Source organism: Crocuta crocuta, unplaced genomic scaffold (genome assembly GCF_008692635.1).
Source record: "Crocuta crocuta isolate KB4526 unplaced genomic scaffold, BGI_CrCroc_1.0 scaffold290, whole genome shotgun sequence".
Lineage (NCBI taxonomy): Eukaryota > Metazoa > Chordata > Mammalia > Carnivora > Hyaenidae > Crocuta > Crocuta crocuta.
The window spans coordinates 688,395-700,691 of NW_027527429.1; the positions used below are offsets into that span (position 1 = coordinate 688,395).

Consider the following 12,297-nt stretch of genomic DNA (forward strand, 5'->3'; position numbering starts at 1 on the left):
GGGGGGGGGCGGGGGGCCTCTCGCCCCCTGCCTCTCTTGCCAAGTCCTTGAGTGGAGGTAGGGGTCTGGCCAGCAGTAGGAGGAGGGATGCCCCCCAAGACCCAGGAGTGGTCCCGGATTGCCCACAGGCCTGCCTGGCCCTGTGCTTCCCACGCTCCTCCCCGGTCAGCTTGGTTCTGCACAAGCTCCCTTGTTCGCACCGGCTCTGCCGCGGGGCCTGCAGTGAAGGCCAGGAGGGGCCTGGGGCCTGGTTCCGCCCCTGCCTGACCGTCGCTTGTGAGCCTGGTAGACCCCACTGTCGCCTGGGGCCGGGTCTCTGCGACCAGACCGTCGGTGTGGGAGTGGCCCAGCCCGGCCTTCCGGGCTGTGTGCGTGCATCCGTGCAGGCCCGAGACCCTCCGGTCACTCCCTGCCCCTGGGTGCACCCCTGGGGCTGGCCCAGCTGACCTGCTGCTGCTGGGGGTGCCTCAGCGCCCTGTCCCCTTCCTGGCGCAGATCCCCGACGGGCTGGCGCACTTGTTCCCTCCGGGCCCCCGGCCTCACCGCGTCTCCTTCCTTCCTCAGCGTCTCCTGCTCCATCTGCAAGAGCCCAGGTGGCAGAGTCCGTAGGGGCCTCCTGGCAGGGGGTGGGGTCAGGCCAGCTTTCCCCTCTGGAAAGGAGGTTCCAGAAAGGACTCTGGGTCCCCTGAGAGCGGGCTGGGCAGAGGGGGGCCCTGCAGCCAGGGAGAGGGCTGAAGGAGGAGCACGGGGCCCAGTGGGGGAGGGGAATGGCTCCGTCTCGTGGGGTGGCCTCCCCGGCCTGCTGCCCAGGTGCCCATCCGGCTCTGCCCTGGCCTCATGGAGCGCTGACCCCTGCACTCGGGCACCCAGAGCCAGCTCGCGGGATGTGTCCCCACCATCTGGCTTCCTGGGGGCTGCAAGCTGCCCCAGGGGAGCCCCCTTCTTGGTGGCCTTCTCCAGCATGCCGGGCGCAGGGCACGGGGTTCGTGCCAGGGGACTGAGGAAGCAAACGCTTTCAGTGGGAAGTTTGGTGGGGGCTCCTTTCATCCCTTGTGGGTGATCCTTTCAGAGGAAGGCACGGACACCCCAGGTCCTGCCTCGTGGGTGCTTCACGTGGACGATCTCCTTCTGGAGGCCCACGGGCGGGTGCTGGGGTGAGATCCCAACGCAGGCCCTGCTCTCCAAGCCGGGCCCCCTCCTCTACCCTGCTCTGCCCACCCGCCCAGTGGGTCCCGCTGGCTCGGGCCGCGTCCCACTGCCTGGCGGGGGCAGCTAGGGCACCAGGCCACTCCTCTGTTCCGTGTCTTCTTGCCCTGTGCCCTCTGTCACAGAGGCCCGGAGACAAGGCAGCTCTGCTTGCCGGTAAAGTAATTCGGTCAGTGACAGGAGACCAGCGTTACAAAAATAAGGTCTTCTTTCTTCTTCAGGGGTGAGAAAAACAAAGGGTCCACTTCCACTGCAAAAGGAAGTCCTGTGTCTTTAAAAATCCAGTTACACTCCTGGAAGCGCATGTTAAAAAGAGAAGAGAAAAGTGAAATCCAAAATAAATAAACGGCCACATCCGGGTTTCCCCTCCTGAGACACCAATAAAGGGTTTATGGGTTTGGGGGCCCCTCACAGCTGACCTCCCGGAACTCATTAGCCTGTCGTCCCCTCCCCGACCTGGGCCTCGGGGGCCCACAGCTGGCTCCGCTGCCCTGGAGGCCTGGGCTCCCCTGACTGGGCAGCTCCGTGTCGGGGCCGCCCTTCAGGAGAATCACCATGACGGTGACCATGACTGTGATCGTACGGGTTGGCCGACCCTCCTTCCTGGGAGGGCAGGTGGCCCTGCGTGGACAAGCTGGCCAGTGGCTTCCAGTGACTGTTCTGACCCCTGTGCCTGCATCCTGTTCCCAGGGTCCCTGCCCCCAACTGCCACCCCGCTGACCTGGCCACTCCCCTCTGGAAAACCCACTTGTCCCTGAGTCCACGTCAGCTGGACGGTGTGGCCTGGTGGCCAGGGCCTGGCCCAGGACAGCTGTTCACACAGGCTTGGGCAGACCCTGCTGGAGGGCTCAGGCCCAGCAGCGCCCTCACCTGGTGGGGCCGAGCCGGAGCCAAGCCAACCCTCCGTGTGAGAGAGAGGCTGGGGCCAGCTGGGCACCGGGAAGGCTTTGAAGGCCGACCTCAGCCCCAGAGGGACCCCACCACCCCCGGTCTGCATCTTGCCTGTGGCATGACGCCGCTGGCCTGCTCCTGCCGTGGCTGGTGGCCTCTGTCCTCCACTCCTTGCTGGTGTCCGCACGCTGCGCTGGCCCCTCTGTCCTCCAAAGTCTGCGAGCTCCGGGCACCCAGTGTCTCGTCATTCATTCCGTGGGCAACGACTCGGTGCTGGTGAGGCTACGCCCGGCCCGTGTGGTCCCTTGGCCCTTCCACCCTCGGGCCCCACCGCCCAGACCAGCCTGTCCCACGTAAAGCCGGTCCCGCGGGTCTAGGTGAGTGGGCAGGGCACGCAGCGGCCAGCTCAGGGGTCTCCTGGACGGGAGGTGGCTCCTACCGACCTGTGAGGCTGTGTCATTTAACATGGACCCTCCCCACCGTCCCCCTGGGAGGCCCTGGCTGGGTGCTGCCTCCTCGAGCAGCCCAGAATGACAAACGCCCTCCCCCGGGCCCGGTTCCCCGTAGCCCCTGTTGGCACGTGCCTCCCACACCTCTGCTGGGGGCCAGCGCTGCAGCCCGACCGGCGCGAGCCGGCAGGGTCGTGTCCCCATGCTCCTCCTCTGTGCCCACCTGCTTCAGGCCACTGCTCTAGGGGACAGCCCTGGGGGCTTCTGCCCAGATGGGGCCCAGGATGAAGCCTTAGGAAGGCCCGCTACCCTGGGGACCGTGGCTGAGGCCCTCAGCACCCCTCCCAACGCCCGGGCTCCTGCTTTCCCCACTTTGTAGGTGGGCTTGCTGAGCGGGAAGGGTCATCAGCCCAGCAAAGGCTGTCCCCAGCCTCTCCTACTGCCTGATTCCGCCATATTCCCCGCTCGAGCCCCCAGCCTGTGTGCCCCTAGACGGGACTGAGGGTGTAACTCCGTCACAGGCAGCTCGTGGGTCTGTCACAGACAGACCGTGTGAGGGGAGGGCGCCTCCACAGCAGGCACCCGTCGGGGGGGCCCGCAGCTGCGTGGGCGTGGGGCCTGGGCGGTGTTCTGCCTGGTTTCCTTTCTCTGGGCCCCAGTTTCCTCCTCAGTCAAGCTGGGCCCCAGGAAGACCCCCTGGTGACCCCTACCCCTAATTTCAACCTGAATAGCCGCACTGTGACCCGTTCCATACGCGGAGACCAGATCCGCGCCCCTCCGAGGACAGCCGTCAGAATTACTGGCGAGCGGGCCCCTCGGCCTCGCTGCCTTCCCCGTTCTCTCCGCGCCTTTGGGGGCCGGCTCGCTGCCCTGCCTTGCCGCTGGATGGACTTGTCTGCCTTTGTCCGACCGCTTTGGCTGCGACCCTGTCTTGCACGCTGCCCTGCGTGGACACTGCTGGCCTCGCCAGACGGGCTTCTCCCCCGACGGCGGGCCTTCCCGGGCTCCCACCGCGCAGGCCCGTGCCCACCCCAGCCGTGGCCTGGCCCGTCTGCAGGGCACTCCCCGGGCCTGGGGTCACTTCCAACGTGGACAGCAGAATCTGGGGCTCCAGGGGCGGGCAGTGCGCCAGGCCACAAGGCTCCCTGCGGGGCTGGGGCCCAGATACTGGGGACAAAGCCCGCGATTTGCTATGGCCCGGGTGCCATAGGGGAGGAGAGGAAAGGAAGCGGGGCGTCACCGCCAGGCGTGGGGTGACAGTCTATAGGGTGGCCCTGAGCTTGGAGAGGGGAGCCCAACCTNGTGGTTGCTCTGAGCCTGCAGTGGCTCCCCGCTCCCCTCGAGATGAAGACGAAGGAGGGAACATGCACCCACCCTACGAAGGAGGGAACATGCACCCACCCTGCTCCCCTCGGCTGAGAGCCTCTTGCTGCCCGCCATCCTCGTGGCCCCGCGGCCACGCCCGGCCGTCTGTCAGCCACCGTCCCTGTCACCGCTGCTCTGGGCCGTCCCAGGAGGACAGCGCCTGTTGTGTCTCTTGGGCCCCGGAGCGGCGCACAGTGGGCCTGGAGAGCTCTGGTGAGCAAACAAGTGCCCCTGCGAGTCTGCCTGCCCGGTCGCTGCCTGCACGTCGTGACGCAGGTAAGGCCAGGCCAGCCTCCTGCATTTGAATCTTCCTGAGTGTTTCGTGGGGCAAGTGGCCTGTGCCTTCTGGTACCTCGGACTCCGGAAAACCGGGAGTCACACCAGCTGGTGCTTTGGGGGCTGAGAGGGAAGGCAGAGGTGTGCTTCTGGGGGACTCTGGGGCCCGTGGGAGCTTGGACTCAAGGGGCAAGAAGTGAAAGAATGTGACTTGAAATCTTAGAGACAGCTCCGGGGGGCCGTGTGGGGGCTGACGAGCCGCTGGTGGGCGCATTTGGGGGTGAAGGGTCAGAGTTCAGTGTTGAGAAGCTGCCCAGGAGTCATAGAACCAGGTGGCTCTGGATGGCCCAGGGAGGGGAGGGCTGCCCTGGTGGGAGGGGAGCAGGGGGGAGGGAGCAGGTCCTGGGCCAGGGGGATGTTCTAGAAGAGGGAGGGACAGGTGACCCCTCTGTGGAATCCCCCAGGAGGTTGGGGAGACATAGACCCATAAAGGACCCTTTGGATGAGACCAAATGTTGCTTGTGACCTTCGCACATGTGTGTGAGGGTGGTGGGAGGGGCAGCTGTTCCCAGAAGCCTGGTGGGGGGAGGGGAGACTGGGCCTGCAGAGAGGCGAGTGGGGTGGGGGGCAAGCAGGGCTCGTTTAGGAAGAGGGAAACTGGGCGCGGAGCCAGGGAGGGAAGGCCAGGAGCAGGAATGCCCTGATGAGGCCTGCAGCCACAGGGCCCGGTCGGGCCAGCGAGGGGCGTTCACATGGTCGTGCCCCTCCCCGTCCGTTCTCTCACTCACTCGGTCGTCACAAATGCTGTCGTGCCTGCTGGGGGATGGGCCGCTGGGCTGACCCTGGACATCCTTCTTTCTGTCTGATGCTCAAGTACTTTAGAATCGGACAGTGGGGACGATGCTTGTGCCTAAAACTGCAGTGATTCACCCTTCACTGCACACCTGAAACCTACTATTTCCTGTGTGTGCACATTTCCAGTAGAAATGCAGAGGTTTCCTTCAAACATGGCTTAAATATTTCATGGTATTTTAAAGAGGCCCGAACCACTGGTGTGAAGGATTATGCTCCTCTTGTAAGGAACTCAGATTACCCGTAATAATTGCACGGTGCACCTTCTACGAACGTCAGCTGGTGCACCACTGAGTTAGTCTCATTTCTGGTGTCGCCTGAGTGCTGAGTGCTGATACTGTACAAGGCGTGGGCTGGGCGAGCGAGCCTCACAAACCCAGGTTCAGTATGAGGGTCCAAGTGCTGCAGGAAGGCGGGCACAGGGTCCTGCCTCCGGGAGCCTCGGAGCCCAGATCCCCCAGGCCGGGCCCGGGAAAGCCTCAGCACCGGGAAATGCTTAGACGGAGGGGGGACCGGTGCCCGTACAGGAGCCCAGGGTCCAGTGCCAGACGCCTCTGGACTCCTCGCCGCCTGCCTCCCTCTGTGTCCGCTCTCCCGCTCTGACCATCCTAGTCTTGTCATCTGGTTTACTGTTGTTCAAAATTTCCTTTAAAAATCTCAAACATCTATTCTTCTCCGTAAACTTGGCCCAGTTTCCCTCCAAACTTACCGTAAACAACTAGGCAAAACCAAACCAAGAGAGCCAACCAAACCAACAAACAACCTACAAACCAGGACCATCCACACAGACCCGCACGGAGTCTCCCCGCTCAGCGGCACGACTCGACGCAGCCGCAGAAGGAGGCACAAACGTTCTTTTAAGAAGTAAAAACGGAAACTCTTAGAAAAGTGGCAAAAATAAAAAGAATTCATGTCAGAAACCCGCGGCACACACGGGCCCCCAAGGAAGGAAGCCGATAGTGCGGAAGCCTCCACCGAGGGAGGAGGCCCAGCCATAAACACGTCACTTACTCGGTTTAAGAAATGAGGGAGTTACAAAAACCAAAGAGAGGACGTTAACACAAGCCGGAAGGAAGGGTTGTGGGCAAAAATGAGAGAGGAGGTGAAGCTGGTTCTTTTGAAGAGACAGTGAAACCGAGGAGCTGCTGGCCGGTCAGGTGACGGGAAGCAGGTGGAAACCTCCGACGCCCAGGCTCCGATCCAGCCGCGGATAAAGAAGACCGAGCCTCCGGGACGAAGCAGGTCCGGCTAGCGACGGAGCTGCGGGTGCAGTAAAACGTCAAGTCACATTGCGCATCCTCGGCGTTTAAAAATATCAGGTGGAAAAGGCCCCCGGATGACAGAAGCCACCCAAGGGAGAGGCAGGCCGTGGCGGTGAGGTGGATTATGGAGTGAGCGGAGGTGCCGGGCGTCCGCTGGCAGGTGTCGCCCACCCTCTCGGGACCTGAACTCGGGCCAGTCCGTGTGTTGCAGGTGATGGAAAAGATGGAAAGCTCAGCACTACATTGCATGAAGGTAAAATAATCTTAGCCCCCGACGTCGGTAAACACGGCGCCCTAAGGGGATACAGATGCAGACACTCGTGGCTCAGCGTGGGCGTGGACTCCAGGCTCGGGTGGGCCCTGCCGACCCGCCGCCTGCCAGTCCGTGCGGCCCGCGGTTCCGACCCTGCTTCTGGGACGTGACTGACGCTGTTTGGGCCCCGGAGGAGCGTGCTCAGGAGAAGAGGGTGCTGCAGGGCCGGGGGCGCGTCAGGCTGGGTACCACGAGGTCCTCTAGCCGGGGAGGCTGTGACCTGCCTCTGGCGGGGCGACACCATGGGGCGGTGTGCGTGCGCGCCCCCCCGCTTGCTGAGGACCCCCGGGTGCTGTGCTGGGCGCGAGTGCTGGTGCTCTGGGCTCAGTGCTGCTCTGTTGATCTACTGAATTCCCAGGGTAGCCCTGGAAACGGGGAGGGATTTGCTCTCAAACAAGAATCTTACTGTTTGCATAGCACAGCCTACCATTTAATTAGGAAAATATGTTTTTAATTAACTTTCTCTTGACAAACACATTGGCTCATGTGAAATGGGGGTGGGGGGCGGGGGGAACGTCAGCCGTGAAAGTGAAAGCAGTCGTGTCAGATGCAGACCTTGCTCCACACATGCTGGTGGCTCGGGAGCCGCATGGACGCGGTGGGGCCTGAGCGGTGGGGAGTGTGGCCACGCGTCCTGAGCCCCTCGCTGGCTGCAAACACTGCAGCTGGGATTTGCTGTTCGTCCAAAGGGCCTGGGGCCTCCAGGCCTTAGGTGTGTCTGTGTCTGAACCCCTCGCCCAGGTGCCCTCCTCAGTGGCCAGCAGGTTAAAAAATTGGGTTGGGGCACCTGCGTGGCTCAGCTGGTTGAACGTCTGACTTTGGTCAGGTCTTGTGGTTCGTGGATTGGACCCCCGTGTCAGGCTCTGTGCTGACAGTGCACAGCCTGCTTCAGGTCCTCCGTCTCCCTCTCTCCCTGTCCCTCCCCTTTTCACACACTCTCTCTTTCAAATAAATAAATATTAAAAACTTGGAGAAAACCTTCCTCAGACCTGGAGCTCAGACATGGGGTTCCCACGAGGTGGAGGCAGACAGACCAGGTGGCCTAAAAGTGAGAATTGCTGGAGTTCTAAGAACAGTGGACAGAGTTTGGCACATAGGCCTTCACTGAAAAGTTGAGTAGATTCTGAAGCAGAGAAAGTAACCGGGGTCGAGAAGGTTTGGGCAACAGCCGGGAGAGCCTTCTGCACCCACGTGTGCAAACCTCACAGAACCTNTGCCTTTCAGTTTGGGCCCGAAATATCTGGGCCGGGACATGTCTCGTCCCAGGTGGGTTTCTCTCCACTACTGACTTTGAACAAGACCAGCCCCCTTCTCTGAAGACGGGCAGAGCAGAAAATCTCGATGGTAGCAATCAACTGTGGTTCAGAGACAAAGTCGATCCGAGGGGTCAGGGCTGAGGGGATGGAAATAAAAGGGAACAGAGTTATTGCAAGAAATGGGAACCCCTGTCAGAAAGTGTTCACTGACGCTCTCCTGAAGGGGAGACGGGGGTGGGGACCCAGAGTGGAATAATTGAGATCAAAAACGCAAGGAGCAGGGGCGCCTGAGGGCTCAGTTGGTTGAGCGTCTGACTCCTGATTTCGGCTCAGGTCGCGATCCCACAGCTCGTGAGATCGAGCTCCGTGTTGGCTCTGCACTGATTGTGGAGCCTGCTTGGGATTCTCTCCCTCTCTCTCTCTCTCTCTCTCTCTCTTCCTCCTCCTTTGTTCCCCCCTCCCCCACTTGCACACACTCTAAAAAAAAAAGAAGGAAAAAACCCCCCGAAGCCCCACGAGCCCCAATCCAGGCCTGAAGACAGGGACTGCATTAGACCCGGAAGTCAGATGAGCTAACCTGGGTGAAGACCCTAAGGTCTCCGGCACGTGGCGCGGAGCCAGCGACGGGAAGGTGACGTCCAAGATCAACACGGAGGAAAAGGCCCAGGGAGCACCCTTGGGCTGCAGTGCCTTTCAGGACAAAAGGCTGGGAAGAGGGTCGGGGGGAAGAGATGGGTTTTGGGTGGAAATGACGTGCATCGACCGAAGACAGATTCGACTTTGCAAGCAGAGGGGGCTCCCTACACACAGGCTGAGATAACGGAGGACACAAGTCCACGTTTCGGGGACATTTTTGGATTTCCAATATAAACAGGCCTTCTGGCTTCCACTCTGGAAGGAACAATTCACACCACCTAGATGTGACCTTTCTGGAACCATCTGAGCCTGGGGTCACAGGGCAAACAAGAAAAGCAGTCTGAGTAGAAACAGGCCCCTCCCGGAGAGATGGGGTGTGAGCCTCACTGTCAGGGCAGCCGCCGACCTGCTGACCTGCCCTGCGAACTGCTGACCTGCTGATGCGAGGTGTGGAGGGCGGAGTCCTGACCAGGCCTGCGCCCCACGGCCCCGGGGCTACCCCGCTGCCACATCAGGTCGTGCTGCAGAGGTGATTGAGGGGACTCCTCAGCTAGCTGAGTTAACCAGATGGGGATGACCCAGGTGGCCCGGTTACTCTCACCACAGCCCCGCGGGCTGGTGGCAGAGCAGCGGGCGTGGGGTTTGAGTGGGGGAAGGGAGCCGTGTGAGGGTCCTGCTGCCGCCACCCCGCTGTCGTGAGGGCCAATGGGAAGGCCCAAGCCAGGAGCCAGAGAAGCCTCCAGAAGCTGCTCCTGCTCAGCTGGGAAACACGTGCTGATGAGTCTGCAATGGGGCCTCAGGTGAGGATGCAGCCCCCATGCCCAGAGTGTGACCCCCCCGCCAAGGGGACCCCGCTGTGCCCCGTGGGCCTTGGGCCCGTAGGATGGGCAGCTCACACATGGGGTTTGGTCATCGGTCTGTGGCAATGGCTGCGTAGCAGGTGGAGAGGAACGCAGTGTGGGCTGCTGTGAGTACAAACCCTTGGGGTCTGCAGACGGGAGGAGGGGCAGGCCCTTCACAGACCCCCACCGGGCACTTAGAAGAGAGGTGGAGGCAGGGCCGTCTGCAGCAGGGGAGGGCCCAGAGGAGAGCCCCTGCTGGCGGGGGCGGGAGCATGAGGGCGTCCCCTGTGCACAGCGGGCGACATGCTGGCTGCCGTGCTCGCTGTTGCGCCACTGCCGCCCCCGTGGAGGGGCAGGGGGAGCACATACGCCTGAAATAAAAGGCTGGCGTGGAAGTCACGAGGAAGCATCAAATCAGCAAACATACTGTCAGCAACCAAAGGAAACCAGAGCAAAGAAACTATTGCAAAACTTCTAAGTGGGATAAATTCCTTCGGAAAAGGCACAGACTCCCAGGTGGGTTTGCAATCAAGGTCAGGCCGATGAATGGTGACCGAAAACATACAGGGTGGGGGCTCGGGGCCGGAACCTGGGAGTGGGGGGTGGCTGTGCAGGTGCAGGTACATCAGGTTCAGGGTAAACGGCGCAGGTAACAGACACGGGGAGTCTAGGCTGCGAAGAGGCAGAGCAGCCGAGAAGCTCTGATTCTGAAGAACGTGTCCCAGAATCTATACACCAAGGACCCTTACAGATGAAAGGAGCTCTGACCCCCCGCCCACATCACTCCTGGCTGTCACTCAGGGGACGGGTCCAACATGCAGTATGTGGTTGGCGTGTTTGTAGAGGTGGACTTGGTACAAACATTTCACAATGTGTAAGCTGCAGACGGAAAGCGTTATTTTCCAGTACGCACAGAACACACCCTTGTGAACACACACGTAAAATGGAGTGCGGCCCTGCCCCTCCTGCCCTGGGAGTCTGCCCCGGACTCTGGCCTCGCCAGCTTTCATGGGGGTCAAGTCGCCCCCTGCCTTGGACTCAGTTTCCCTAATCTGCAAAACAAGGGCCGGGGCCACCTGAGACAGCTCTGCCAGGAGGGTGCCCCGACGGGCGCTGTGGGGCCGCCACGTCCCTCCAGGCCACCTGCTCCAGCCCAGCTGTGCTTTGCCCGCGGGGGCCCCAGGGCCCTCCCCGCCCTGTCCCCAGGCCCCCGCCAGCTGTGTGCCCACCTGGAGCCTCCGCTTCTCCCGGCCTGCCCTCCGCGTGCCGGCCACGTGCTCCTCCTCCAGCCCCCGGAGCGTCTCCGCCTGCAGGGCGCGCGCTGCCTGGGCGCTGCTCCTCTCGCCCTCCGCCTGGCGCCAGCCTGCGGGGCGAGCAGGTGATGCCTGGCTCCCAAGGCCTGTGCGGCCACCACATGGGGGTCCCCCCACCCATTTCACAGGCCAGGAAACTCAGGCTTGCTGAGTGTAAGTGTCTGGGAGCTAGATGGTGGGGGCTGGAGGACCCCCTCCCCTGACACTTCCCTGCTGCTCGAGGGTCCCCGGGGGCGGGTCTGGGGTCTTGGCCCCCTCTGCCTGCTCCTCCCCCTCCCCACGTCCTTTCCTTCCACAGACATCCCTCCTTCCAGACACGCCTTGGGCAGACCCGCTAAGGGGGGGGCGGTGACGCAGTGGGGTGACCAGCAGGGCGGGGTGCTCCCTGCAGTGATGGGGGTGGGAGACCTGATGGGGAGATGGGCCTCGTGACTGCGGAATCGGCTGCAGGAGGCCAGCATGGTGGGACGCGGTCTGCAAGGTCTCTGGACTGTGTCCCCCGGACGTGGGAAGCCCCTGTGAGAGGACACCCGACCAGTGGCCAGGGGCCGGCCACCCCGGGGGACACCCTGGCCCATGCCTGAGCAGCCCCCGGGACAGCACCCTCCTGGCCGCCAGGGTGGGGCGCTTCGGGGAGCCCTAGGAGGCGGCAGCGTGGCCCTCTCCGGGTCCTTGGGGACGGGGCAAGGGAAGGGGGTCACCTTCCTCCGCCTGTGCCGGTGCCTTCTGCAGCCGCCCCGCGCGGCTTTGGGCCTGGGCTCGCTCGCGCTCCGCCTCGCTCAGCAGGCCGCTCAGGCTCACCGCTTGGAAGTGCCAGTCATCCTGGGCGGAAGGACCCGGATCAGGGGCAGCCCGCTGGATGAGTGGGGGCCGAGGTGTCCGGCCGGAGGTCTGGGGGGCTCGGGCGTGCTGACCTGCGCCCCGGCGGGCACCACAGCGGCACCTGGTGCCAGGGGCTCCGCTGCCCGTTGGGAGGCAGGGAGGGAAGAGGCCCTGAGGTGTTTGGGGGCCGCTGAGTCTGGAGGGACTGTGGTGTTTATGGCTCTTTATCGAACCCACCAAGGGGCAGTCTGAGCACTGGGGCCCTGCCAGGGCCTCAGCAGACCTGAGTGCTGAGTGACGGCCAGCGTCCCCCGGGCGTGTCCTCCCCACCCCCTTACCCGCTCCCTCCGGGCAGCCTGCAGCGTCTGCGCCAGGTCCGTCAGGGCCTCGCGCACAGAGGCCACGTCCACCTCCGGGCACTGGTCCCCGGGTGCCGGTGACGGCCATCGGAGTGGCGAGCGGGAGCTGGCGGGGGGGCTGGCGCTCTGGAAGCCGTCGGAGCCTGCGGGACAGCGGGAGTGTGGGGACGCGGCGGGGACAGGCATGCGGGTGCCTTCTCTCCGCTTGTCCCCACCCCCAGGGAGCTTCTGGGGGGCACAGGGTCCGGGCGCCTCGCTGTGTGGGCTGTGAGGAGAGGGGGTCCTGGGTGGGTGTCAGAGCCGGGACAGCAGCCTCCCCAAGGCCGCTGAGGACACTGACCTGTCCTGGGGAAGCAGGGCCTCTCGGGTGAGCCCGGGGGGCTCTGTCCCCGCAGCCCCAGGCCGCGGCACAGCGTGGACCACAGCCGGCCCAGCTGGGCCTCCGAACGCCGCCT

At 63.3% G+C, this 12,297-nt stretch overlaps 1 protein-coding gene across 1 annotated transcript in view; it reads right to left on the bottom strand.

Moving 5' to 3' along the window:
* CROCC2 (ciliary rootlet coiled-coil, rootletin family member 2) overlaps nucleotides 1–12,297 on the bottom strand; it is a 56,694-nt gene that overhangs the window by 6,549 nt on the left and 37,848 nt on the right. The window contains exons 25-36 of the mRNA XM_077758291.1: nucleotides 12,183–12,295; nucleotides 11,822–11,985; nucleotides 11,363–11,483; nucleotides 10,578–10,711; nucleotides 8,941–9,060; nucleotides 8,448–8,560; nucleotides 4,264–4,346; nucleotides 3,347–3,713; nucleotides 1,663–1,809; nucleotides 859–997; nucleotides 448–579; nucleotides 127–217 (exon numbers count right to left, since the gene is read on the bottom strand). Coding sequence (XP_077614417.1) covers nucleotides 127–217; nucleotides 448–579; nucleotides 859–997; nucleotides 1,663–1,809; nucleotides 3,347–3,713; nucleotides 4,264–4,346; nucleotides 8,448–8,560; nucleotides 8,941–9,060; nucleotides 10,578–10,711; nucleotides 11,363–11,483; nucleotides 11,822–11,985; nucleotides 12,183–12,295 — 1,724 coding nt within the window. The remainder of the gene's footprint in view (nucleotides 1–126; nucleotides 218–447; nucleotides 580–858; nucleotides 998–1,662; nucleotides 1,810–3,346; nucleotides 3,714–4,263; nucleotides 4,347–8,447; nucleotides 8,561–8,940; nucleotides 9,061–10,577; nucleotides 10,712–11,362; nucleotides 11,484–11,821; nucleotides 11,986–12,182; nucleotides 12,296–12,297) is intronic.